This window comes from Suncus etruscus, chromosome 3 (genome assembly GCF_024139225.1).
Source record: "Suncus etruscus isolate mSunEtr1 chromosome 3, mSunEtr1.pri.cur, whole genome shotgun sequence".
Lineage (NCBI taxonomy): Eukaryota > Metazoa > Chordata > Mammalia > Eulipotyphla > Soricidae > Suncus > Suncus etruscus.
In genome coordinates this window covers 165,389,871-165,417,203 of record NC_064850.1, presented here as the reverse complement: position 1 = coordinate 165,417,203, position 27,333 = coordinate 165,389,871, and the positions used below count along the sequence as shown (strand labels likewise).

General features: G+C 52.1%; 1 protein-coding gene across 47 annotated transcripts in view; it reads left to right on the top strand.

Annotated features, from left to right (window-relative positions):
- CELF4 (CUGBP Elav-like family member 4) overlaps positions 1-27,333 on the top strand; it is a 269,864-nt gene that overhangs the window by 74,325 nt on the left and 168,206 nt on the right. For all 47 annotated transcript variants that reach the window (XM_049769689.1, XM_049769670.1, XM_049769704.1 and 44 more), the window contains exon 2: positions 2,840-2,922. In XM_049769689.1, coding sequence (XP_049625646.1) covers positions 2,840-2,922 — 83 coding nt within the window. The remainder of the gene's footprint in view (positions 1-2,839; positions 2,923-27,333) is intronic.

Sequence of the window (27,333 nt, the reverse complement as noted above, 5' to 3'; positions counted from 1 at the left end):
CAAGGCCACAAAATGTTCTAAGGAGGGCCGCAAATGGCCCGAGGGCTGCGAGTTTGAGACCCCTGCACTAAGGGCCGGAGCACATAAGGTTCCATCCTTGACATTGCATGGTCCCCCACCAGGACTGGGCCCCCAAGCACCTTCCAATGTGATTTAATAAAAGAGAAAAGGAAAAACGTGCAATAGCTTTCCCTTTTCAGAAAGTTCCTATGATGTCCCCTTGCACTCTCAAAGACTGGCTTTAGCTCTTGTTTCCTCTAACTGAAAGAAATCCAATGAGGATTTTTTTTGCTTCAAGTGAAAATCACATTAAGTATGGTTCTTCTGGGGCCAACACTGCAACCTAGCATCACCCAGGAGTACCCGAATCCTTTCCAGGAAATGGTTTTGTACAGATTGTGTGTTTAGCAGGTTTTCCTGTTTTTACTGGCTTGGTATTTCCTGAGGTTTTCAGTGCTTTGGGTATGACATGGCAGGTATCTGAGGGTCTGGAAATACTCATAAGTTTCCAGATACTTGACCAGAGCCTATGACCTTGATTATAAAAGGTTTTCGGGTGATGGGAAAATCAGTATATAGTATTCTGAAGTCATGGGTATGTGGAACCAGAGGGCAATGCTGAAATCGCAGTTCTGAAGAAACAAGCCACTAGGGGTCTGATAGAGGAGGCCCCAGGCCACAGTGCCAAGGTAGCAGGTGCTCTGAGGGGTGAGAAGTAGGACAACAGCAGTGAACAATGGAGAGGGATGGGTTCGAGGTAAAGATGTCAGGAAAGTCACAGAGTCTGGGGTCCCTGAAAGATTCTGGTTTGTGATGGAACAGCACAATGAGCCTAAACAACATAAACAGCTATAATGAAAACAGAAGTTCCTGGAAGGAGACAAAGCAACAGATTCTATTTCCCCTGAAGCCTTCATTGCTCTGGGCCATGGAAACAGTGATGTCATTTCCCAGTTCTTCCTCCTGGTTCCATTCCCCCCTTCCTGTTCTTCCTCCTTTCCTTCCTCCTACCTTTTCCTCACCCTGGGAGGGACCCTATCTTTGCCATCTTCTTCCCCCTCTCCTCTCCTTCCGCCTACCTTCTTTTCTTGCTCTCTCCCCCCTTCTCTTCCTCCTTCCACCTTCTCCTCCTTCCTCCCCTCCTCCTCTCACCTCCTGCTTTCTTCCCCCTTCCTCCCCTCCTCCTCCTCCTATCTCCTTCCTCCTTTCTTCCTCTTCCTCCCCCTCTTTGAAGCTGCACCTGACCTTGTCCCCAGCTGGCCTTCCTGTGTGCAGCCCAGACAGTGACTGCACAGGCTGAGGACAAGGCCGGGGGTGGGGGCATAAAGAAAGTGCCCCAGGGAGATACAGGCAGCAGCACGCAGGAGGACATCACAGACTTCTGACTGCTAGTCATTTCAGTCCCCTTGTCTCCATTGATAATTGTCTTCAAGGACCAGGATGGGAGCTGGAGAGGTCAGGGCAGGAAGACAGGGGATCTGTGGGCAGTTGGAAAGGCATCTGGAGTTTGTCCCTCCTGTATTCTTTCTGCTGCCTTCTCCCCATGTTTCTGCTCCCCTCACACATCTCTTCCTTCCCACCTCACTGACACCAGGAGGGGAGGAGAAGTAGGTCCAGTTTCAACACGGCAAGTGGAAGGTGGGAGTTTTCACTAGGTGATGAAGAAGTTGGGGGATACTTGGTACTCCAAAAGGAAGAGGAACGGTGCAAGCCCGGGCACCTGTAAGGCTCCTGGCCTGGTTCAAACTCGGCACATAGGCACCACTAGGAAGAAGGCTGGCGAGTGGATCTGAGAATGAACACAGGGCCTGTTGTGGTGGTCCAGAAGAAAGGTTGCCTTGAGATGAGTCAGAGGGGCCTCCAAGAAAGGCTGCCTGGAGGAAATGGAGCTTGGTCAGATTTTTGCTGGATTGCCGGGATTGATGACGGTGAAGTGGGGAGTCTCTGCAAAGCAGGCGAGGGAGCCAGAGAGAAAGGAAGGTATCCTGGGGAAGGGTCGTGGAAGGTCGTTGGGGAGAATGACCCTTCTGGAAGGTGACACTTCTCCAGGAGACTTTTGGCCAACGCTTGCTTCCCCCAGCACTTCTTCAGGCAGACCCTGTTCTTTGAAGGGGTCCCAGGACTCTGCCACCAGCTAGGCCTGCCTTCACAGTCCCACTGCGAGGGGGCGGGTCAAAGGACTCTGGGGAGGGCTAGAGGGTTTTGTGAGACACCCTGGGAAAGGCCACCCTCTCTGCCGGCCCCTGGGGGGGGGGGGGTGCGGTTGAAACAATGAGGCTCAGACTTTGTGAGGTTCATTGGGAGATTCTTAGCCCAGCTTTGCACATAGGTAGGACAAAAAAAAAAAAAAAAAATCAGCGAGTCCCGTGACTGAAGGAGTGCCAAGACATGGGGACACATGGACAGCCCCTCTGCACTTTCTGGGGACACACAGGACTGGGGTCCTCCTAGCACAGGAACCTTTATCAGCAGAGTCCCCCCATTTAATTCGCCCCGGGGGCCCAGGAAGAAGGGCTTTCCTTTCTGCCCAGTGTGCGAGGAGAGGAGAGGATGGGGCCAGGGGCCGGGCGGTGGGGGCTGGGGCCCCTTGGAGCTGAACAGCAGGTGAGGGCAGCGGGCAGCCTGGGGTACCCTCTCAGAGAGCCGCGGGCGGGCGAGGGGGGCAGCCGGGCCCGGGAAGCTCCCCCAAAGGAGCGGGAGGGCTGCGCATCGCCGCCGGCCGCGGGGAGAGCGGAGCGGGGGGCCGGCGCGCGAGGTGGGGCGGCGGGGAGCGGGAGCCGGGAGGGGCCGGGCGCCCCACTGACCCCCGTCTGTCGGCGCTGCTTCCCTCCCTCTCCAGGCTGCGCTTTCCTCACCTACTGCGAGCGCGAGTCGGCGCTGAAGGCCCAGAGCGCGCTGCACGAGCAGAAGACGCTGCCCGGGGTAAGTGGCGCCCGCCGGGGCCGGGCGCGGGAAGGGGTGGCGAGGGGAGGGAAGGGATGGTGAAGGAAGGGATGGCGAGGGAAGGGATGGAGGGATGGTGAGGGAAGGGAAGGAAAGGAAAGGGATGGTAAGGGAAGGGATGGAGGGATGGTGAGGGAAGGAATGGTGAGGGAGGGGATGGTGAGGGAAGGGAAGGGAAGGGGCGCGCGCGCTGGGCCAGGGTCGGGGCGATGGGACCCGGGGCACGCGCGGGGGTGGTCGCGCGAGGCCCTGGAGCTAGCAAGTGGCCCCGAGACCCTCGCCGGCGCCTCCCAGCGAACAGCCCGGCGCCGCGCCCGGAGGGGCCCCATGCCGCCGTCGGGGCAGAGGCTGGCCCTCCTGGGGCGCGGGCGACGGAGCGCGCCCGGGTTGGTCTCTTCAAGGAGCCAGCCCCGGCCTCAGAGCCACTCTCGCTCCTCCTCTCCCCGTCCCTGCTGTCTGGCTCCTGCGCGGGGAGAAGGGAATCATGGATGGCCCCCTCCCTGGGTGTGATGTCAGCCACGGCTGTTCTCGAGGCCGGTCCGTCCCCGTCCGCTCCCAAGCGTCGCTCGGGTCAAGGGTCCGCGCCGTCTCCGCCGTGGGTCCAGGGAGACGGGGGTGCGGGGCGGGACGAGGGAGATCTGGGTGCGGGGAGGGCCGAGGGAGATCACGGCTCCCAGCGCGTCTCGAGAGAAATGGGGAGAGCGGCGTGCCTGTGGGCATCCTTCGGAGACGGTCGAGGCGTCGCGTTTCAACTGGGACCGTGGGCACTGCCTTCCGGGAGGCACGTGTGTCCGCCGTGCAGGCTCGCCTGTGTTGTGTGTGCGCGCGTGTTTCTGCTCTTGCAGAGGCAACGCGTGTGTGAGCACGCTTCCTTCCCAGGCCCCGGGGGGAAAGGTGAGGGCAGGGGAGCAGACAGCAGATGCGACCGAGATCCCTCTCGTCTCCAGTGTCGGGGCGGGAAGGGCCTTCCATGCCCGCCCGAAAGCTTTGTGTTGCGTCTGAGTGTTTGTGATGGCAAGGCACAGGGCTGAGTCATCTTCACAACAGATCCTCGCATGCAAATGTATGGAAATCAGGTGCCCGCACAGGGTTCCTGTGGAACTCAGCCCTGGCAAGGTGGCCATTCCCCCAGTTGGTTTTTCAGTGGCGCCACTGCGTACACATATATTATAGTAATTACTTTCTGGGTGCCCTCTGGAAGATGGCAGAAATATGCTCCACGTCGTCCCATGTTATGTGCGAAGCATAAAGCCGTATTGTAAAATCATCAAAGGCTTCTGAGGAAGGTTTGTGCTGATTAATAAAGTGTTTATGGTTCTTTGTTCGGGGAGGGGGGAGATGGTGATAGATATTTCAGAGGCGCCCAAATGGAATGAAAAATACCACATGGTTATGGGAGGCCCTTCATCAGCCAGAGAGAGATTGCTGGGGAGTTGTGTGAGAGCTAAGAGCAGGGAATTAAACGGGGAAGCAGAGAGGGGGAGGGGACGGGGACGTTTGGAATTCGCGAAGGGGCAGAAGTCTGGAGACCGCACAATTCTCGCATTGAGTGTGGACGGAACGGCATCTAACATTAACTTGTGGTTGTTTATTTTCCATATAATAGAATAGCTAAATGATGGAGTGTATTAGTTCTTTAATAATTTATAGAAATACTTTGATGCTGCAGTAATTACATTAAAGGTCACATATCAAAGGTAATTTGGTCGAGCAGCTGTGATGGTTTCTCAGAAGCAATCAATACCACTGTCCGTGGTGCTGATCTCACCAAGGGGCCTGCCAGATTAAAGAAGGCTTATTACCAGGCAGAAAGGCCCAAGGGAAATCAGGAGCACACTGGAGCAAAACGCCAGACCCCCCTTCCACTGATAATTAACACTGTTCCCCATAATCTGTGCTAATCCTTCATACTGGGAGATCCAGTGGCATTTTTCTGAAATCACAAAGACAAGTTGGGCAAGTTTGGGAAAAGGGCGGAAAAGAAATGTGAATGCACACTGGGAGGGGTAAGGAGAGAGGCCAGCAGCAGAGCGAAGGCAGAGCCTAGAGTCCCCTCATGGTGCCTGGAACACCAGTCTATCTTCAAGGGCCTCAAAGACCTCAGTTCTCAGGGCAGGCTCAGCCCACGGGGGAGGGACAGGGAGAAAAGACCCGATTGCTGCTTGAACCTACCAGAACACGTGGTCCATGCACTCATTCAGAGAGAGACAAATGAAACACAAAATGGCCAAATAAAATTATGCTTTCAAGTGGAGTCATTTGGATTCCAGAAAGCAAAACTGGTATTATTATTATTGTGGGCTGGTTTTCTCCTTTGAGAACTGAGGAAGTGCACCCCCCCCCCTAGCAAATGCATTGACAGGACTGAGCAAAATGTTCTTATGCAATCAAATAAGAGGTGCTCCTTGCCAGCCAGGCAGTGTTTGTGGCCACCTCTTTGGCTGTGGGGGCCAGAGAGGGGTCTCTTCTTGTCTGAAGTGACCACACTATGTGCCCAGGTGAATGGAACACACTCGATGTCTGACTAAAAAGAATAAAATTGAAAGCAGAACTTGAAAAACTGGTCACCTCAGTCATTTAGGCACTTTCCAGACTTCAGAATCCATTAAAATCAATCCATTCAAATCAGCTCTGCACTTTCTCACTGAGATGAAAGAGGGGAGAGGATAGCGCAGCCAGCCCATTTTTGTTTCCAAGTTCCAGAGCCAGAGTTCTGTTGCCAGCAGGAAAAACAGCCTCTTTGTTGTCTCACATACACACACACACATACACACACACACACACACACACACACACACACTGCCACCACTACTACCACCACCACCCTGCTACTGTTGCTGCAGCCACAAATAGCCAACCAAATAGAACTAGTAGCTGTACCTCTCCCTCCTGCCCTTGCTGAGCAACTGAGAATGGGAAGTAGTGACTTTTCTCATGGGATAAGGGGGCAGCCAGAGACCAGACCACAATGCTGGTTTTCAAATCAAGAGGTCAGTGTTCTTGGAAACCAGCCTAACCATAGTCCTTGGGGGGCTGATGGAGTCATTGCTGGACCAGTGTCACAAATGGATTCTTATTCTTGAGTTTGGCTTGAATTGTGAGAGAATGAGATTACAAAACTATGAAGCCCCATTGGAGTTCTATGCAGGATCTTCTGCCAGTCTCTGGACAGAGAGCTGCCTCCTGCATCCCTCCCCCTTCAGTATTTTTCTTTCTTTCTTGGCCTCCCGCCTCTCTCTAGTCCACCCTATCCTTCCCCACACCCCTGTTCATGCCCCTGTTTATAGATCATAGTCAACATCTTCTCTTTCCAATGATTTCTTGAGTTGTTAAAGGCACTGTGCTGGCCATTCTTGCAGGCACAGACACTAGAAAAGATGTAGCCCCTGTCCTCTTGAAGTTATTCATCAACTTGAGAACATAAATTACACACAGACTCATGTAAATACCAGTGATATAAGACATCATTATAAGGCTCGTTCTGTTAAACATAAGCATTTAGTATATGGCTGGTATCTGGCAGGTACCTGGTGAGCTTCTTACCTCCATTTTCTAATTCCATCTCCACCCTATGCGAAACAAGTGGTGGCATTTTTCTCTGGAAGAAAAAGAGACCCAGAGTCTCTGAAAGAGACCCAGGAGTGGAGAGGTTAAGTGATTTGCTCCAGACTCACAGGTTGAAGAAGTGTCTCAACCAGGATGAGCCCTGGGCCCGCTTCCCAACCCCTGATGTCCACATCTCCTCTCAGCATTATTGGTTGCATTTTAGGAGCTTGGAGGGATCTGGATGAGTGGGGCGCAGGAGCTAATCTGAGGTATTGTTCTGTGAGGGGACATAGTTGGAACTAGGACCAGGGATACAGCTAGTTGGCAATAGAGTGGGGCCAGGCAGGAGCCTCCTAGGGACAAGGCAGGAGTGGCAGGCCAGGCGCTGGGTGAGGGCTCAGAGACTGGCATTTCTAGAAGAGGTCTGTTCTCTCACGCAGACCTGTGCTTCCGCCCAGCTCCTAGAGCCTCTGGGACTCGGCAGGGAATTATCTGCCAGGAAGAGCCCATCTGTTTGCAAGGTTAGGAAGATAAAGCCTCCAGGACAGGCTCCAGTGAGGGAGAACCCAAGACTGGCCATGGCCAGCTCTGGGCTTGTCAGGCAGTGGAGAGGGCACCTCCCCTGGGTGGGTGCAGAGGAAGAGCAGGGAGGGGGAAACACAGTTAGCAGGAGGCTGGGGAAGGGGAGGGGAGAAGGGGGAGCTGGCAGGTGTGGAGCTGTGCCTGCTGGGAAAACATTGAAGTTCCAACTCACTAGTCGAAGATTGGCTTTAGTAGCCTCCTTCTGGCAAGCTGAGAACGCAGAGCAAGCCTGCACCCTCCTCTCTGCCTGCCCCCCAGTTCTACTCACTGGGATAAACACAGCTTCCCCCCTAGGCAACTCCTGAGGAGCCTGTGTGTAGATATGCACCCTGAGTTTCTGGAGGTCCCCAGAAGGAATATTTCTCATATCTCTCAGCTTGTCGCTTGTCCTTTTTATCTGTGGGTGCAGGAAGAAGGTTGGGCCACATCCGCCAATACTCAGGGGTCATTCTTTTGGGGGGGGGGGATTTTGGGTCACTTCGGCAGCATTCAGGGGTTACTCCTGGCTCACTCGTGGCAGGCTCAGAGACCGTAAGGGATGCCGGGATTCCAACCACCGTCCTTCTGCATGCAAGGCAAATGCCTTACCTCCATGCTATCTCTCCGGCCCCCAGGGGTCATTCTTGACTCTGCTTGGTGGACCACATGGAACGCAGGGCAGACATATGCAAAGTACACAGCTCACCCACTGCACTAGCACTCTGGCATTTCCTCTCCCCTCTTGTCTTCCCCCCCACAGTTCTGCCATTCCCTTTCTCTCTCTCCCCTTTTTTTCTCTTTATGCCCATTTCTTTCTCTTTCTCTTGTCCCTTTTCATTTCCTTTCTTCTTTCACTGTTCTCTTCTTCCCAATCACCTCTCTGGACTCCCCATGGGAGCCAGTTCTGGGGCCTCCCGCCGAGTACTGAGGCTGCCCTGATAGGTCCATCTCCCTCCCTGACAGCTCTGCCAGGGAAGGATCCGTCGAATTTTATGTACCACTGTAAAGATGAATGATAAATAGAAAGGATGCAGGCAAGAACGAGATGAATAAATTATAAAGGGCAAATGATGACAAGACAGGGGTCCCCAGAGACAGTGATATGATAACAGAAACTAAAGACGAATTTATGATGGATGTAGTTACCATGTATGGAGGCTGTTAATTCTTCAGGTTAGTTTTACAACTTCTAGTGATTGCTGCAATCAGAGGGTCTCGTTGTAGAGAGATGCTGTATTTCCACTCACCTCTGCTGTGAGCGCCGTGCTGGCGTGTGCCTGGTGGCAGCGAGTGTTCAGCCAGTCCCCAGAGGCATCTTGTCTCCCAGCCTCACCCCAGCCCTGTGCCGCATTCTGCTCCAGATGGAGGGGACCACAGAGCCAACTCCGGCCTACCTTTCCTTTTCTGCTCATCCTCTGGTTAAATGTAGCATCTCTGTGGCTGCTGTTATAGGTGCTCCTAAGTGGGTAGCTTAAACCGCAGACTCATTTTCTCTCCTGATTCTGGGACATCGAAGCCTAGGATCAAGTTGCCTGCAGGGTTGGTTGCTTCTGGGAGCTGGGGAGAAAGGTAGAAAATGGGCCTCTCTCCTCCCTGCTGTGGGGTGGCCTGAAAAGTAGGGTGGTGGATGTCCTTAATTTCCGGCTGTCTTCCTCATGTAGTTGTCACTTTGTATTCAGATTTCTCCTTTGAAGAGGGAACTAATTAGGGGGAGCTATGACCCATCCTCTTGACCTGATCTTAACTTTGTCACCTGCAAAAATTTTAACTAAGGTCCCAGTCACAGACCGCAGGTTAGAGTTTCACCATCTTAAAGGGGGAGGTTTCATGATTTAGCCCAAATCCCTGAGAAACGAACACCCTCAAACTCTATCACCTAGAGAGGAAGGTCTGCTGTAGGCTTGAACCCTGGATTAGCCCCACTATACTCCTTCCATGCCTTTTTCTTCCTCCCTTGGGAAAGTAAAGGGTCCCTCCTTTATTCAAGGAACCACTATTCCTCTGACCTTTGAGACAATGGGTTTGCACAGATTGCTATGGGACTCCTGGACCCCACCTGGGAACGTGGGACATTGGTGATGTTTTCAGCACCTGGTTTTATGGACTAGGATTCCCTGAGCACTGTGATACCCAAAACTGTCCTGATGTCACCCATCTGGCATATTTCAATGGTGCTCTTGGAGCACCTGCCCAGGCTTTGTGGGTGGGAGATGAAAGGGATGGGACCTGGTCCACAGCTTGCCTCTTATTTATTTGGGAGACAGCTCAAAGTTTTGCAGTGCCCAACAGAGATGGCAGGGATAGGGCCACTCCTGCAGCGGTGGAGGCACAGAAACGACCCAGGGCAGAGGGAGCAGGACTAGGTCCCCTGGAGGTGCTGCTTATAATTTCTTGTAGACCCTTGAGCATCCTCTTTCCTGCAAGCCAGACTGATCCCTCTTCCAGCTCAGGGTTCTTGTTTCATCCCAAGCCTGTGCATGAGGAGGCAAGTTCACTGTCTTGCAAGTTCACTGGACAGAGCCGCAACCGGAGACTCCAGGCTGGGTCCTTCACAGTCACCCCCATGTTGATGGAAAACCCACCTGAGAGGGGCCTCTTCCCGTCCTGACTGCAGATGCACACTGCAGAAAGGAACATCAGAATGGGTCTGGGGATCAGAAATGCTTCAGTCTGAAGACTGGGTACTCCTGAGCCTTTGCCTCCCCTCCTCCACACCATCCTTGGTCTTAGTTATCCCTCCCTCTGCATCTATCCTGCATCTTTACTCACTCCTCAGACATTTCTTGAAGCGCTCCCTCACCCAAGGCCTCTTTGTGCATAGTTCCTGTCTACACTGTCTGACTCCACTGTTCCTGTTTATACTGCCTGATTCAACTGTCCCTTTCTACATTGCTTGACTCCTGTTCCCTGTTTCCATTACCTACCCGGCTAGGGAGGTGTCCTTCTTTGGGGGACAAAAGACTGTTGCCACATAGAAGCCACACTCCTATACCCAACCACACTCCCTGATGTGTCTGAAAGAACTTCCGTTTCTCTCCAGGCCATCTATGTCAGGATCAGGAGCTCATGGACAGGGAACTTTACCTCCAGCCTGGCCCACACAAACATGTGGCCATGGACAAGGGACTTCCCTGGGAGCCTCCCTGAACCTCCATCTTCGGTGCATCTCATTCTCAATGGGAATGAAGGCGGTTGGCAGAGTAACTCAGAGTCCCTTCTCTCAGTGCTGAGAGTCACAGATGTGGCATTGCCCACCATATTTGATAAGCAGGGCAGGGGTGGAGGCACTGTTCTTTCCTTCTAACTCCTGGGGACAAGTGCAGCAAAGCACAGCTGAATGTGTCTCCTTTTCTCCCCACATCAGGCAGGCCCTGCTGTATGGCAGAGCAGGGTTCTCCTTGTTCACGCTTGTCCTTGGTCTCAACCCTCTCTCTCGCCTGCTCACTCTCTTCTCCAAGCACTTTCTCTCCTGACATCATTCCCTGTCACCCCCCCCCCAAATCAGCACCAACAGCATTGGCAGGTGAAGGACCCCAAACAGAGCTGGCTTGTGGGATGTGGTGGTCTGGTGTCTGACAAAAGTGGAGTCTCTTATCCTGCTGATGAAGACACATAAGGTGCATTTTGGGAGGCAAGTGAGAACACAGTTCAGGAGCCATAAAAGAAACATTTATATATCATTATTTTGGAGGGAGGTTACACTGGGCAGTGCTCAGGGACTACTCCTGGTTCTGAGCTAAGAAATTACTCCTCTTTGCATCCTATGGGATGCCAGAGATTGAACCTAGGTTGGCTACATGCAAGGTAAATATATGCCCTACCCAATGTACTATTGCTCCTGACCCCCCAAAGTGCTCTGAGATGTTTCTGAGTGCCTAGGAGTTTATATAAGACAAATCTCTCGACAAACCAGATCCTGAAGATGTCAAACCTCACCTTCTCACCATACTCCCAGTATACTCCCCAAAGGCTTCTCTTTGAGTCAGGCTTATCATTAAGATATCGAGTTCTGAACCACGAAAGCCCCTCAAGTACAGACGCAAGCCCATGGCTTTTTTTTGGGTTTCTTATGTTTCTTCTCATTTCTCAGCTTGGAAAGTTAATGGTCCTGGGAGGTCACCTCCAACGTCTCTTCCCTGTGTCTGTTTCCAGTCCACATGGCAACATTAAATCAGCTCTTCCCTGAGTCCAGCGTCGTCACTGGCCTCAGAATCACCGTGTATTCACCCAGATCCATTCCTGCACCTCCTCTCCCAGCCAGCTCACCTTCATTTCCCTCAAGAAGAGGTTTGAAAAAAAAAAAAGAGGCTTGAATTGGCCCCCACACTGGGTTATATTAAAGATGGGGCCAGAACAATAGTAGGGTGGGTAAGGCACTTGTCTTATAAGCAGACAACCCAAGTCAATCCCCAACACCTCATCTGGTCCCTCAGAGCACTGGCCAGGAGTGATCCCTGAATGCAGATCCAGGAGTAAGACCTGAGCTCGTCTGGGGATGGCCAAAAGCCCCAACCCCCCAGAAAAGATGAAGTGTTGGGCTATGACCGGGCTTGCTTGACAGAACCCCGAGGAAGGTGCTCTGGCCTGGAATTGCTAGCAGCAGCATGGATGCATCTGGGCCATGTGCCTGCTTGGGGCAGCTGAGGGGGAGCGCCAGACTGTCGAGGTGGGTGTTCCCACGTGAGTTCCCATGAAGCTGTTCAAGGGTGTGAACTTCCTCTGGGGCTAGAAAACTGAATATGCATGTGAGCTCATGCTAGGTGGGGTATGTGGGAGCGCCGGGGTGTGTGAGAGGGTGCTAGAAATCAGAGAACCTGTGTCATTTCATCACGGGGAGCTAATGGTTCCCTCCCAAGTAGGCAACCTCTGGGTAATGCTGGCCCTTTATTCTTTGCTCCTTTATACAAGCACTGCAAAGAGGAAAGGGCTGGGGCTCAGGGATGAGGGCTCTTCGCCAGCGCATTGCAGTTCTCGGGGTCGGGGTGGTCTTGCTTTGATTCTGCTATTGATGGGACAACAAGGAGGTGCCAGGCAGGTACCACCCCTCTCTGAGGGTGAGTTGGGATGCCCGACTCAGCCCAGCACAGAAGAGGCAGAATGAGGCCCAACGTGCCACTCCACCCACCATCCGCACTCACAGCCTGCAAGGAGGACACCAGCCAGCTGGCCTTTCTGAGCATGTTTTTTTAATTCTGTGATGAAAACCGGATGTGTGAGCCTGTCTCAAACTATCCAGGATTCACTGTGAATGTGCAAGTGGATGGGCTCAGGGTCCTGGAATATGGTTAAATAGGCTCTTTCATCCCAGGAGAGCACATATATCTGCTGGTCCAAGAAGGGACTCTGGGGAGTGGTGTAGTGAGACCTGGGCAGTGAGGTCAGGAAGCTGAAGAAGAAACAGCAAGGGGAAACCTGAAAAGTCTGACTTTTTCTCCCAGAGTAAAAAGGCAGGTTGAGAGTATGGTTGGAGTAGAACAGGACATCTGACATGGTGCTCTAGAAACTCCAGCTCCTTGTAGCCTACAGGCTCCTGTTTGTGCCTGGTGTGTGCATGTCACCCTAACATCCTGCCCACATTGGGCATAGCTTCAGGCCCAACCAGCCCCACCTCTCCCCCTCCCACCCACCTGCCACTGTCCTCCCAGGCTTTAGGACAGAGTGCCAAGCCTACCCCTTCTTCTAGGAAGCTCTCCTGAACTGTTGTCACCTGTACTGACCTTTCCTATCAATCATCAACAATACTGGGCTTCAATGAGTAAAGGAGATGGGCAATGACTAAGAGGTGGGATCCACTGAGGCTCCTTTTCCACCTCACAGAGATGGTGGAGCTGCCCACCAACAAGCTGGGCAAACCAGTTGCATGCAGGTGCCCTCCACCAGACCCCAAGTTGTTCTGAGGATGAGCTCATGTGAGCAGTGTTTAATGTGTTCCTAGATGCCGCTTCCATGCACAGCTGGTAACTAGGTACCTTTATTCAAAGATCAGCATGGCTTCTGATGCCACTGGCTTCACAGTGGCACAAGAAGGCTGTACCCCTTCACATTTGCCTGCAGGATGTGCCTAAAATGTGCCCCTTCTGTGTCTCTATTTGCTGCTTTGCTCAGACGACCTAGAGGCCACTGTGCCAGCAGACAGATGTCCCTGCACCCATCCCATGGTGGCCCCCCATAGTCACTGTCTGACTGCTGCCTGCCCTGTGCAGGTGCTTCCTGCCACAGGCACAGAGTTTACAGGGCCAATATATTGGCAGTTGATAACTTCACTATGCAGAAACAGAAGCGCAGCCTCTTCTGGCCTGTGGCAAAGGGAAGCTGAGAAGCAGTGGAGTCTTAGGGGTGAGGTTTTCCTCACCAGCTCTCAGTAGCAGGGTTGGATTGAGAGTGTGAAGGAAAGCTTGGAGCCTGCCATGATGCTGTGCTACCTCAGGTCTCCTCCCCACCGCACCCCACCCCAAGGCAGTCTGGTAGTCTAGAGAAACAGTGAGATTCTAGTCACAGAAGTGTTCCAGAAGCTTCTGAGTCACCTGAGGGTGGTTGAGAAGGACAGTGTAGGTGATTCCCATAAAAGGAGCCAAGATCCCTTGATTTTTATCCTATTCTACTTGATTCTCTGTCTTTTTTCTTTTTCCCTTTGGGCCACACCCAGTGATGCTCAGGGGTTACGCCTGGCTCTGCGCTCAGAAATGGCTCCTGGCTTGGAGGGCCATATGGGATGCCGGGGGATTGAACCACGGCCCATCCTAGATTAGCACATAGAAGGCAAATGCACTACCGCTTGCTCCACTGCTTCGGCCCCTTGATTCTCTATCTTAAGAGTCCCTTAATGTCACTGTCAGGGCTCAGGCCTCAGTCTGGTCCAACCAGCTCTTAGGAATTCTGAGCCTCCATCCAACAAGACTCCCCGTGACACCTTGTCCAGCTGCCTCTTGCCTACCTTGCCTCTCTCTTAGCTATAAGGCCTTCAGCCAGCTAGGTCAGCCTTGGCCAACCCAGCTCCCCGGCTCTGAGATGTATGACCTGGGCAAGTCACATCATTTCTCTGTCTCTCATTTCCCACCACTGTCAACCAATATCACCTGGCATCAAACACCTTCATCCAGGGCTCTCCACACCTAATGTGATGTATGACCTCCTGTGGCCTCCAGGAGGGGTGACTCTGGTGTAGTTCTCCCCACGATGCAGTGTCTGGTGCTTTTCTCTCTGGTCCTTTTTATCTTTTTTTTATTGTTGTTCCACATCCGGTATTTTTGGGCCACACCCAGTAATGCTCAGGGGTTGCTCCTGATTCTGCACCCAGGAATTACTCCTGGTTGTGCTAGTGGAGAACCAACCAAATGGAAGTAACTGCACGCAAGGCAAGCACCCTCCCTACTGCACTGTCTGTCTAGTTCCAGCTTTGGCGCTTTCTGACCACACCCATTCCTCTTGAGCCGGAAGCACAGAAAAACCAGGCACCAGCCACAAGCCTTCCTGACTGTATAGCCCAGCTTAGCTGGCCACAAGAAGGGTAACCATGGGATGGAAGCCACATGAGAGTCGTGGGACGGTCCCACAGCTGAGGGCTTTTTTTCTGCAAGGGACAGCTGTGCTTGAAGAATAAGGTTCAAGTTCCACTTCCTTACCACCAGTGAAGCCTGCTTCTTCCGTCCTGATAGTTTGCACATTCCACATGTATCCCCACTTACCTCCCTTTCCACTCTTCCCTCACCTTCCCCTAATCTCGAGGGGGCAGCACCCCTGGATGCCAGGTGAGGGGAGTGAGAAGATTTAAGCCCCTAATCAATGCAAGCAGAAGTAGGATCATGCCCGGCACCCACGGGGTTTGAAATGGTCCAGGCGGCCCTTGAAGACAGGACAAGCCAGGGATCCAAAATGAATATGCATCAGGCCTCACCCAGCAGCCTGACAGCTGGCAGCCAACAGCTGGGACCGCTTGCGCCCCAGAGATGGTTTTTCATTCCATCCATAAGTGCTTCCTGAGCGCCCACCAGCAGCGCAGCCCTGTGCTAGGTGCTGCTTGGCAGGTGCGAGCCAGGAGAGGCCAAGGACCCCGCAGCCCCCTGGGGCTCCCCCTCCTGCAGAGGAGAAAAGCTGTACATGTCAAGCAATTAGAGGACAATGAATTGAAACCTGGGACTGAAATGGAGATGGCTGGGGAATCTCAGAGCCCTGAAATCCACATTTCCTGGGTTCCCCTTCCCACCCTCCTCGCTGGGTTAGGGCAGGGAGGCTGAAGGAGGGGCTGGATTTGGCATCTGGGGGCACAGCATTCTGATGAGGTGCAGCAGGTGCGAAAGGAGCCAGGCTGGCAGGGAGGGCCCAGGACCCTTTGAAGCAGTTGCAGGTTTGGGACTCAGTGTAAGAGAGACTTTCAATGTCCCCCTAGCCAGCATGGTCTCTTGAGCTTGGTTGTTTGGTGGGGGGGGCTGTTAATCCCCTGAAGGGCCTCAAAATGGAACTGGGGAGAATGTTAGCGCCATTCTCAGCCAGCCTGGCTCCTTACTTGGTCCTGGGAAGTTCTGCCAGGGGAGGATTTTGGAAATGGGGGTGCCCCAGGACTCTGGGGATGGTGAGGAAGCCTTGGAGGCCTTTCCCCACCAGGAAGAGGAAGCTGGAGAGCTTCTTACTCCCGTGTCTGGCAACTGGAACTCCTGACATCTCAGAGACAAGTGCTCAGAGGCGGTCCCGGGCCTGTGCGAACATACACAGACACGCAGAAATACATAAGAACGCAAAGACACGTGGACACACGAACACAAACACAGAGACCCATGCACACACAAACATGCGCAGCACACACCGATGCACACACGCACAGATAGGCACGCTACACGTAGACATGCGCATACATACGCAGACACGTATGCACAGATACATGTACACACACGCAGATAGGCACGCGACACAGACTTACATTCACACGCAGGTGCATGCATGTGCAGATACACAGATAAACACATACACACAGGCATATGTGTACAGGTTCAGACATGTGCAGACACACGTGTACATGGGCCCACAAAATATGCACACACATGCATGCATAGACACACATGCGCGCGCACACACACTCACACATCATGGAGCTCAGGGATGGCCCAGAGACCTGTGTCCCCTGGTATGGTTTCAGCCCTCCTCCAGCTCCAGGAACCCCAGAACCCCACTTCCATCTCTGTCCGGCTTTGCTAGAACTCAGTTCATCCTCTGACTCAGGGACTCCTCCCACCACATCTCCTTGAGAGGGATGGGATCTGAACAATTCACACTTCCCCGTTGTTTTTTTTTTTTTTTGCAGGGAAGATGAACCCAGAGATAAGCCAGCCTGCGGAACCAAGACCCACAGTTTGGGTCCTGGTTCACCTGTGACAAGGCCTTTACTTCTCAGAATTCCTGCGACTGAGAGTCTGAAACTGCTCTCATTCACAAGAGCTGGGAGGACACCCATGTCCATTAGCTTCCATATTATGGGGTGTGCCCGGTGCACTTTTATTACCTCTGAATAGACAATCCAACAGCGCTTGGCAGTTAATGTCCTTCCAGGCCCGCTTTAATGAGCAGATACAAAGCCTGTGTAATTAGCAGGGGTGTATGACTAGGCATGCTCTAAGCCACTTGCAAACACAGCTCTCCTCGGTAGACAACAGATTTCTGCAGACAACAATGTTGTTGACAGGATGTATTTGCTGATCTAAACTTTTTGCACCATAGATTCTGCACAGACTGGCTTCTCCTAAAGACCAAATTACTTCCTATCCTGGCTTTACCAAGACACCCACCAACTCCATGACTCCTGAGCATCTCACAGACAGAAGGAGCATGCGTGCAGGGGCCCCGAACCCCTTCAAGAGGCCTCCCCTGATGCAGAGATGCTCTATTCTCAAGCACACCCAGTATTTCCAAGCAGATTGGGCTTTGTGGCGAGCTGACAGGTGGATTTGCCTCCACTCGTGGCCCTAGCCTGTCTCAGACCCATGTATCTTGAACAGTCTTTAGTACTTTATCTGTGCTCCTTGGAGCTGGGAAAAATCCTCCAACACTCCTAGTAACTGTAAGGTGGGTGGGCAGGAACCTCACCCATCATCTGTCAGTGTCTAGGACACCCCCCCCCACACACACACTGGTTGAGCCCTCCCTGCCTCCCGCCCTATCACCATAGGTTTGGGACATCTTCCCCCCTTCCTATGAAGTGACTTATCTGGGGGAACTTTTACTATTTTCTTTTAGGATAAACTAAGCTAATGCTATGTGCTTGTTTTAATTTGCGAGGTTAACTGATCTAATTATCTGTGGCGTTGAGTTAAATCCTTGTGCCTGGGCCGGCTGCAGGTGTGGGCTTTGAATCCTGCCAACAGGAAATCTCTTAAAACGGGCTGATCTAACACAGCGGGTCTGCTGGTATGAGGGATTTTCTAATAATGCATGAATTTATTAACAGCTCAAGATAAATAGAGGATGTATTTACATTAAACAAATTCACCAGGCACTGTCTGCTGCTTTCCCACTTCTCTACCCCACCCATGTATCCCCCAACTCCCACACTGTCTTGCCATCCAGATGAGGACCCCAAGTACCCCTGTGAGGACACCTTTGTGAGGACCCCAAGACTACAAGTAGAAGCTCCTTTGTGATGACACAAGTGAGGGAGATGATTTAGCAGTGGTGGGTGACCCGGAGTTTGGTCGACCCAGCTCCAAATGCTGTTTATTACCTACTCTAAAAGTTGAGCCTTGGGAGGTTTGCACTAGATTCCCTGGCAGGCAGAAAGTGTTGGTCCTGTTATCTCTAGGCCAGAAAGGCAACTGAGAGGTTCAAGTGAACCCCTCTAGGAAAGGGAAGCAGGAAAGAATCCAGGAGAAGTGTGGGGAAAGAGGAAAATTCTCTCTGCCCCATCTAAGGCTCATATGGGACTGGCAGCATCCAATTTAGAACGAGACAGCTGGACAGGCATGCAGTAAGTATGACCAGAGTGGGTACCATGAGGTGATATGTGAGGCAGTTAGGGGACAAGAGGACCAGTCAGGAGGGGCTCCCCCTTCCCTCCTGTGCCTTCTGTTCTGACCCATTAGTTACTGACCCATTCAATGTCCATGGGGGGCTTCTCTCAGAACAAGGACCAGGATGCTAGCACTATCTCCACAGGGAAGGTTAACAGGAAGCCACATGGCTGGTAATTGTGCTAGCTTGGATCATTGGGAAACAAGAATCCAGCATCATTTCCCATTATCCGATACCCAGGCACCCTGATGGCCCTTGGCTCTTGGAGCTGACCTGTTTTCACCCAGCTTCATGTGAATAGTCCTGGATGAGATCAAACTTGCAAAGCTTTGTGTGGAATAAATACCCCAGATGTTCATATGCATGTACACAGGAGACTGTACATACACAACTACATTCCATTCACACACACACTCACTACACGAAGCATCATGCATCTACCAAACACACAAGATGGTATCGATTTGGATGCATACTATTCAAACACAGTTGCTATATACACACACGCCATCAGAGACCCATACACACTACAGGATTATACTTTGTGACATATGTCCACATAGCAGATGCCTGCGCACACATGCACACAGGAAAATGAGCACGCAAGTACCCACATGTGCACACACTACATGCAGGTATACACACATGCCCACTCATTCTTCTTCAGGTTCCTTTGGAATTCAAGAAAATGTCGCTCTACAGGGACAGCTGAAGAGAAATTCTTGGTCCCTGATTTCCAGAGTAGTTTGGACAAGGCCCTCTGAAATGCATTAAAATGCTAATCACAGCATCTGTCTGAACTCTGGCAGCTGTGTGACTTGGGGGAATCGAAACAGGATGGATTCAAAAGCCTAAAACTCCTCCTGACTCCCTTTGCCTCTCTTCAGTTCTTTGTCTCCCCATTCTCCTCCCCTGCCTGCCCCCACTACCTCTCAGCTGGCTGCAGTGGCTCCACTGGCCAAATGCCCTGCCGCCTCCTGCCAACATAGCACAGCCCTTCCCCACCACTGTAGCAGAATGGGCAAGGCCAAATGCCAGGGCACGCGAGAATTAGCATCTCATCTCCTGGGTACCATAGCCCTCTAGTCCAGCCAAGGCCATAGCCTCCAGACCTCCAGCTATGGGCAGAACAAAGACGTGGGTGCGGTCTCAGGAGGACAGGGAGCCCTGCATGTGTTTGTTTCAGACCTTGTACAGGAGGGTCAGTGGGAATTGGCTGTCCATAGATGGGGACAGGGAACTAGGCTGGGACAGGGGAGACTCGTGCATCTGCTCTCTGAAGGCTCACCCCTCACTCACTCTCCACACAGCCAGACTCCCCAGCTCCTGACCACCACTTCCCCCTGACGCCAGGACTCCAGGAACCCTCAGTTCTCCCATTTCACGGCTCAGGCTCGACACTCATTGTTCTTTCTGTCTCACCTTCCCAGTGTTTGATCATTTTATCCTCAGCATAGACATCATCTTGTCCAAGAAGCCTTCCCCATCCAGGATAAGCCTGGATTCAATGTTCTGCTGTCTGCCCAGAAGTTTATGTGCACGCGCAGTAGCCAAAATCTGCCTGATCTCCCAGCCCATCCCTGTACTACTCACTATGGGGGTAGGGGCAGAGGCGGGGGCGGGGTCTGGGTCCTATCTGTGCCTGTGGTTCCTCCTGCACTTTACCAGGTTTGGTCTGCTAATATCTGCATGGCTCTGAAAATACCGAGAGTGGGGTCAGGATGACTGTAGACACCCCCCCCCCAACTGTGCTGTGGCACCTCCAGCAGCCATCCCTGCCAGACATCGAGTGTGTGACCAGGCTCATGTTGCAGGCGCCTACACCCTTTACCCCATCTCAGGAAGATCCAGGTTCCCCACACACCACGGATTCGCCATGCTCCCATTTTTCCTCTGAAGCATCAAACTGTCATTTCACAAAACACCATCTGGAGACTCCTGGCTCCGTCCTCTCACTTCTCCCAAACTCTTATTAATGTGACGGGTGTTTATTTCTTCTTCCTCCTCTTCCACTTCCTCCAGAACATCTCAGCTCTGTGCCCTACAGACATTCATCTTATCTTTGGGTTGCTGGGCTCCAACTCCGCTGGGGCGGGCTGCCGTTTCAGACTCGCCTTTAAGCAGCTGACAGTGATAAAGAGCAGACAGACAGAGCGAGAGTGTGTTGGCCGGGCCTTCCCAGAGCCTGGTCCTAGCCCTCTTGGGAAGGACCGGCACAAGGCGAGCTGGGGAAAGAACCTGCAGAAATTTGGCAGTGCTCACACACCGTCACACTGCTTTTCCTGGAGACCCAGCACTGTCCATGGCACCCTGGTGTTCCCTCAGCCCGTTTTCCCGTCCCAGTCCTAAACAAGATGCATTCTCCTGCCTTTCCTTGCATCTGCTCCAGCCCCTGCCTCTCTTTGTGTGTGTGTGTGTGTGTGTGTGTGTGTGTGTGTGTGAGTGTGTGATTTGAATTACAACCAGTTGTGCTCAGGGATCACTCCTGGCAGTGCTCAGAGAACATATGTGGTTGTAGATGATTAAACTTGGATCCGCTTTATCCAAGATCTGTTCTATCTTTCAGACCCAGCAGGGACCCCTCTATTGTGCTCATATCGTTCCTTTTATGCCTCACATTCCTTGCTGGACCTCAGGAGGAACTCATGTCTCACTTTTCCTTGCAACCTTTCCTGATTCCCGATTCCTCAAGCCACCTTATGCTCAGCCCCTGAGTACGCATTGTCTTCATAAATTGCATCTCCCAGAATAGCACAGGACTGCCCCAGCTGTCTCAGCCCAGCATCCCAACCCAGCGTTGGGCACGTTGGCATGCACAGTCACTTCCTGCCACGTTGAAACCAGTGGATCAGCCACAGAGACCCCTGATGAGATTAATTCCCACTCCTTGGGGGTGTCCTGTGGCACTGGGGTACTTGCAGAACCCCTGAGGAGGCCTGCCCATCCGGGTCCCTGCCTTGGCTAGGCGGGCACTCGGCGGCCGTCCTGCTTCCCCTGGTAGAGCATTAAGCTAATGCGTGTTGTGTCTCATTAGTGGCACTCTGCTTGTGCCAGGGCCAGGAAATTTGATGGGTAGTTGATTGGATATTCTGTTTATTTATGGCAGGAAAAGCATTCTTTATTGAGGACTGGGCAGCACATTTCTGTCCCTATGGCACTAAGATCCTCTGGCAATCACGCAATTATAAATTAAGACAAAATAAATAATATATAATAGGCCATAAAGAACACATGCCTGGCCTCTATAGAAAGAGCTCTCGGCAGGCGGGCTACTGCGTCTCCCCATGGCTAGGCCTGGAAACCAAGAAGTGCCCAAGGCTGTGAGGCAACAGCCAGGCCATTGTCTAGTTTACCATGACCAATGGGCTGCATGAACCCTAAGAAGGGTGAAAGGCCCATCATGAAGGGAAACCTGGGACTCAGCACTGAGAGGCCTGAGGAGGTGGATGGGTGTTGCTGTGTCCAGCTAGCAGGTGAGGAGACCAGGGAAGGCCTTTGGAGGTGGTGCCAGGCCTCTGGCAGACACAGCCATGTGTTGATCCCCCCATCATCCTCCTGTTCCCCTCAATGTTTCTCAAAATCAGGCCAGGAGGTGGAGCTCCCAAAAGAAAGTTGAGGCCTCCAGCCTTCCCCAGGAGAAATTAGAGCCAACATTCAGTATCTGTGAGGCCTGGGCACAAGCAATCAGTAGCCACCACCCACAGCCCCATCCAGCTGTCTACACACCCACCCAAAGAAGAGATGCAACTGAGTAAGAGGAAATCACATACCCTCACTGCCTGTTAATACTGCAGGCATGAAGGAGGCAGAGGACAAAGATGGAGTGAGTTCTGGCTCAGGTGAAAGACTGCACAGTGAGAAGCTGGAGGGGTCCAGGTCTCAGGACTTGCCTATGTCCTGCAGGATTTGTTAGGTCCAAAGGGAGTCCCTGGGGAATCACAAGTTTTCCTGAGAATGCAGATCTGAGGTACTTGGGCTAGAGTGTTGGTGCATTGTCATCCTGACTCTACAGGAAACAGTCAGGCACCAGCAAAGAGGGCCTTCATACCAGAACTTTCCCCTGGCTGTGCCAGAATGCTAGGGTCAGCTGGCCTGGCTGCTTCACATCCCAGAACTGGCCAGCCAGAGACCTGAGCTATGCACAGCCATACTCAGCATGAGGGTAGAGAGCAGAGCAGGGGGCCCAAAAGTCTCCCATGCAACCCCCACTCTAGCCACCAGGGAATGCCCTGCTGAGAGAATCCAAGGGCCAATGTGGTTCTCTAAGAGCCTTCAGCTAGAAGCCTGGGGTACCAGAAAGACTCTACACACAAGTGTCTGTGTCACCCAATTATGCCCTCTTCTGTCACAACCCTGTGGCCCACTCCTCTCTCCTATCCTGCTCTTTCTCTTCATCCTCAGAAACAACTAATTGTCTCCCTCACCAGCCTGCACTTTTAAGAGCTCTATGCATGGAGCTCATTATGCACCACTAATCTGGAAGCTCGCAGCTTTCCTGGTGACCTTCCTTTGATTTGGGTTGTTCTTCTGAGTGGCATCGCTATAAAGATGCCATGGGGCTGGGGGCTTTTCTGAGAAGAGTACCCCAAGCTTGGGGTCAGGAGGAGGAGTACAGGGACTGGGACATTGGAGGTGGCCAGGAGTGCCAGAAGGGGATGACTTCCTGTGGAGAACCGGGAGGGCAAAAGTTCATCAGCTAGGGAGATTTCTTTAGTGCCTCCTGCAGCCCAGAGCCCTGCAGAGGGTAGGGAGGAGGGACGGTAAATGTCACACTGGCTGTGCCAAGGGAGAAGGCAAAGTGCTGCAGAGGCAGAGTTGGGTGTGGTAAAGTTGGGTAGGTGTGGAAAGTAAAGTGTGTGGGGCTGGGTGGAGAAATGGACTGGGAAGCAAGGGAGGAGATGGCCCTGGGAGGCATCCTGCAGGGAAGGGTCCTAGACCTGGCAGGAACCCCACCTGGTAGGCTGTGGAGAAGCCAGTAAGAAGATCTTCTGGCGACATGTGGGAGCCTGGTAGAACAGAGCTCAGAAGACCCCAACATTGGTTTTAATTCTCCCTGTCCACAGCTTGAGAGTCATAATCACTTGGGACAAGTCTCTCCACTTCTGCACTCTATACCCACCCTGTGGGGTCTCTATCTCATATGGTCCATGTTCTGGAACACTGTGTATGTTCAATGTGTCTCTTGGGAAAGGTACTGCCCTGTAGTGAGGGGACTCTCCTTCAGTGTGCCCAGAGTTCAAGCAGGGCAGGTTGGGTGGGAGGAAAATCAGCAGAGGAGTGTCTGCCAGGGAGACATCCAGGGCAGGGCAGGACTGGAGGCAATGGAGGGGGCAGCCACAGGGGTTTTGTGAGTACAGGAATTTACACCACCAGGAGCAAGGCTTTTCACTTTCTTAAACATGGTGCGCTTGGCCTGTTCAAGACCTGTTACAGTCACTTGAGTATGCTGGACCCCTTCTCTTTCAGATGCCTGTCCAGCCATCTACTCCCCTCTTGCCACAAACCTGGAGCCCTAGCTGCCCCTACAGGGAAGGGTAGATATCAGCTCCTCTGTTCCTGGACACTGACAGTTCATCTTGGGTGGCCTAGAGTCTTTCCACACTGGCAACTTGGTGTTCTCAGCCACATCTGGGGATGAGGTCAAATCAGCAGAGAAGTCCAAGGGAGCCGGTACAGCCAGATAGGGAGGCCTCTGGGTGAGCAGAAAGAGTGGCCATAGACTTGCAGGGGTGACCCTACATTTCTGTGGAAAGGGAGATAGAATAGAGTGTACCAAGGGACCACTGGATATCCCAGGAGGCCAGTGACCCTCAATCCCCTTTTCCTGCCTAAGACCTTTGGGCAGACCTTCTGGGTCAGAGGCTATCCTGAGATTCCAAGGATGCAGCCACACCCTTCCTTCTGTACACTCCCTCCCCTCCCTGTACCCCATGCTATCTGTAGTAATGGGATTTCTGGTTTTTCTGGAGCCCTCTCACAGCCCCCCTGTGGCCACCCTTCTGTTGCCTTCAATCCTCCCTGCACTGAATGTCTCCCTGGCAGATATGTCCCTACTATTTTCCACACACACACACACACACACACACACACACACACACACACACACACACACACACCAGCCATGCAACCATATCTCCTCATGCTCTGAGCCCCTGGCTTCTTTCCGGCAAATGTGCCCAGGATGAAGCCCCCATGGCTGATGAAGAGATGGGGGTGAGTGGGCAGAATGTTCTGGCTACCAGAGATGCTGCACTTTTTACTTGCACTGAAGTTGGTCTCAACCTCTTTGGAGAGACCCTGAACCTCTACCAGCCTCAAAAGTGGACCAGACTTATGCCAGTGAGTTAAGTCAGTGGTGCCTGCCTTGCCAGTAAGCATGTGCTCTGAGCTCTGTACTTAAACAACTTCCCGATAGGCAGGGTGAGCTGTTGAAAAGCATCTTGATACCTTGGCCCTCCCTCTCCTGCTCTTTCCCACACCCAGTCTTGGAGTCTGGCATTTGTTGCTGCACTTTGTTCCCCTGATGGGATCTGAATATCACTTCCCACTGGTGAATAAGCATTTCATCCTGCAGCCCACCTTGGGACACCCATGCCCATGTAGATGCAACTCTGACTGTTCCGGTGTTGACTCAAGTTGTGCGCGACTCGCCCTCATGCTGAACCATACTGACCAGCAGGCTGTGGTAACCAATGCTGAGTAATGGTTCAAATGGTAACCAGCATTAGCAAATAGTTGCTGTGATAATTGCAGCCTAATTTGTGTGTGTGCACATGAATTAGCATGCATCTGTATGCCATTAGCACCCTGAATTATCTCCTGAGCAGCAGCTCTCACTCGCCTCGGGCCCTGTGGACAAAGCCAATAGTGAAAGAACAAAGAACAGAAAAGGAGTTGGATGGGAGGGAGAAAGTACAGTTTGTATCCAGCCAACTCTTTCCAAGTGTCTCAAGTGTCTGTCATCCTCAGACATGGATGCAGTAAGTCTAGCCCCTCATTGGCCCAGGTGAGGTCGCCAGCAGGCAAAAACTGGGGGATAGTGTGGCAGCTTGTGGAGTTGCTTGGGAAGAATCAGGACAGTTTCAAAGTTTCAGCTATAATAGCTTGGTTCCTATATGAGCTATGGAAAGGAGTTTCTTCCATGTTCAGTGTCTGCAGGTGCTGGTGGTGATGCTCTTTGAAGAACTCTTATGTAAAGCAGTCTCCTCCTAGTTGGAAGAGTGGTACTCCAGGCATTGAGGCCTATACATGGACATGTTGTGTTCAAGAACACTGAGCAGTGGTGAAGCCTAGGAAAATTCCTAAGAAATGCTGGTGACATCTATAACTGTTCCCTCTTCTCCCTCTTGGCCAGTGCTGTCTGTCCATTGGGGATATACATCACTAGGGCATTCATAAAGCGTGCCAGAAATGGTTTGTTCATCTTCCTCTGGCTTTCAGAAGTTTCCAGTGGACAAGACCACCAAGCGGTCATTATGCTATCACATTCTCCTTTGTGAGAATATGTGTATTTAGAAGGCTGTGCCTTCCCCAAGATGCTCAGCACAACTCAACACAAGGTTCTTTGTGTGGAGGGCAGGACCTCCCCTGAGTAGTGCTCAATAGTTTGGAAGCTGGGCTGACAATTAAGCATGATGACCCAGGGAGGTCATATTCAGGCTCTGAAATGCCCCAAATTACCAGGCCACTCAAGTAATGTTTAGGGATCATATGTGTTGCTGGGGAGGAAACATGCGTCAACCACATGTAGGCATGCAAATTAACCTCTATATCTTCTTAAGTCAGTTTGGAGCATGAGACTGAATGGCCCAAAGGTGGTCACAATTCATCAGAGTATGCTAGGTATGTCAAGAATATGTCAAGGGTGGCCTTGTATTATGTGAACCAAAATGGCCAGAATCTTAATGGAGTGCATGTGCCAACTGATAAAAATTCTCATGAGTCCTTCCAGACTCCTAGGCTGTACTGCTTCCCAGGGTATAGAGTAGGGTTCATGGGTGTCATAAGCACCTTATCTCCTATTCACTCCTCATCCTTCCCTGCCAGCATGTACCATTCATGAATTTCATCCATCCCTATGTGTAAAGACACATGATCATTCCCCACGAAGGAAAGCCAATAAACTAAAGTGAAAAAGGTTTCACAGAGCCAACAGTGAAGAGAGTCCAGGTACCTGGCTAGAAATTCAAGTGCTCAGCCAAGAAAATGGGACAGTGAGTTATATAGACCACGGCAATTGGGAAGGAGGGAACTCAGCACATCTTGGCTTTAGAGAAGCAACTGAATCCCTCATTGAGTCTGTCATTCTGAGGCCACGTCGACTGTGGAGCCAGAACTCGGAAGTCTTCTCATAGAGAATCCCAAATGCAAATGTGGAAAGAGAAAAAAAATTTCCAGAACCCTTTGGTATGAGCACCTGTCCTTGAAAATTCACCAGGAAGCAGATAATCCAGGTACTGGAGGTAGAAGCAGAACGTCTCCTAGGGCTCCATCATCAAGGATGAACCCTGCAAGCAATGTCAGATTTGCCAGTAGCCCCAGGTGCTCCCACCGAGAGGAGCTTAGCAAACAATGAAGGTTCTACAAGGCGAGCCAAACCCTGCAGACAGCAATAATCTTTGTGGATACTGACACACTCAGCCTACAAAGCCAGCACCTGCTAAAGACAATATATATTATGTCATTTTCCACGGCTAGTGAAGATTCTTCAAGCAAGAGCTGGCTCTGCAAACTGCAGGCTCTACAGTTCTGTGAACTTCAAGGAGCCATGCGAGTGTTATCAGGCTTTGCCTACCCCCAAAAACTTTAGAAGCAGCAGCAAGCTTTGCAGTTATGAGCGCTGCCTGCAATGCCCAGCTAGCCATGGACTCTACAAAGACTACCAACAGCAACAGGCTCTAAAGCTAGTGATGTGCCCAGTAAGAGTCAGCAAACCACAGTGGGCTATGCACATGTTGATGGGCATGAGATGCGCGTAATAATAAGTGCTGCAGACTGCATCAAGCTTCCTGAATCTTGGTCTCCAGAAACAGCAGGTGAGAGAAGATTCTGTCCCCACCAGGACAGCTTGATCCATACTTCGACATGCCACACTGCTCCTGTGTTGACCAAGCTGCAGAGAGGACAGCACTAGGATGAGAAGGCTGGCATCTGCCATGAAATCACCTGAAGCACATAACACTCCCTGCAGGATGGTCTGAGGCCAATGTGGAGACAAGCAAGGAGAGGTGTAGACTCCTACCCACACCTGGAGGAAGCTAGGCTCTGATGGGAGAAAGGACTGCCTGG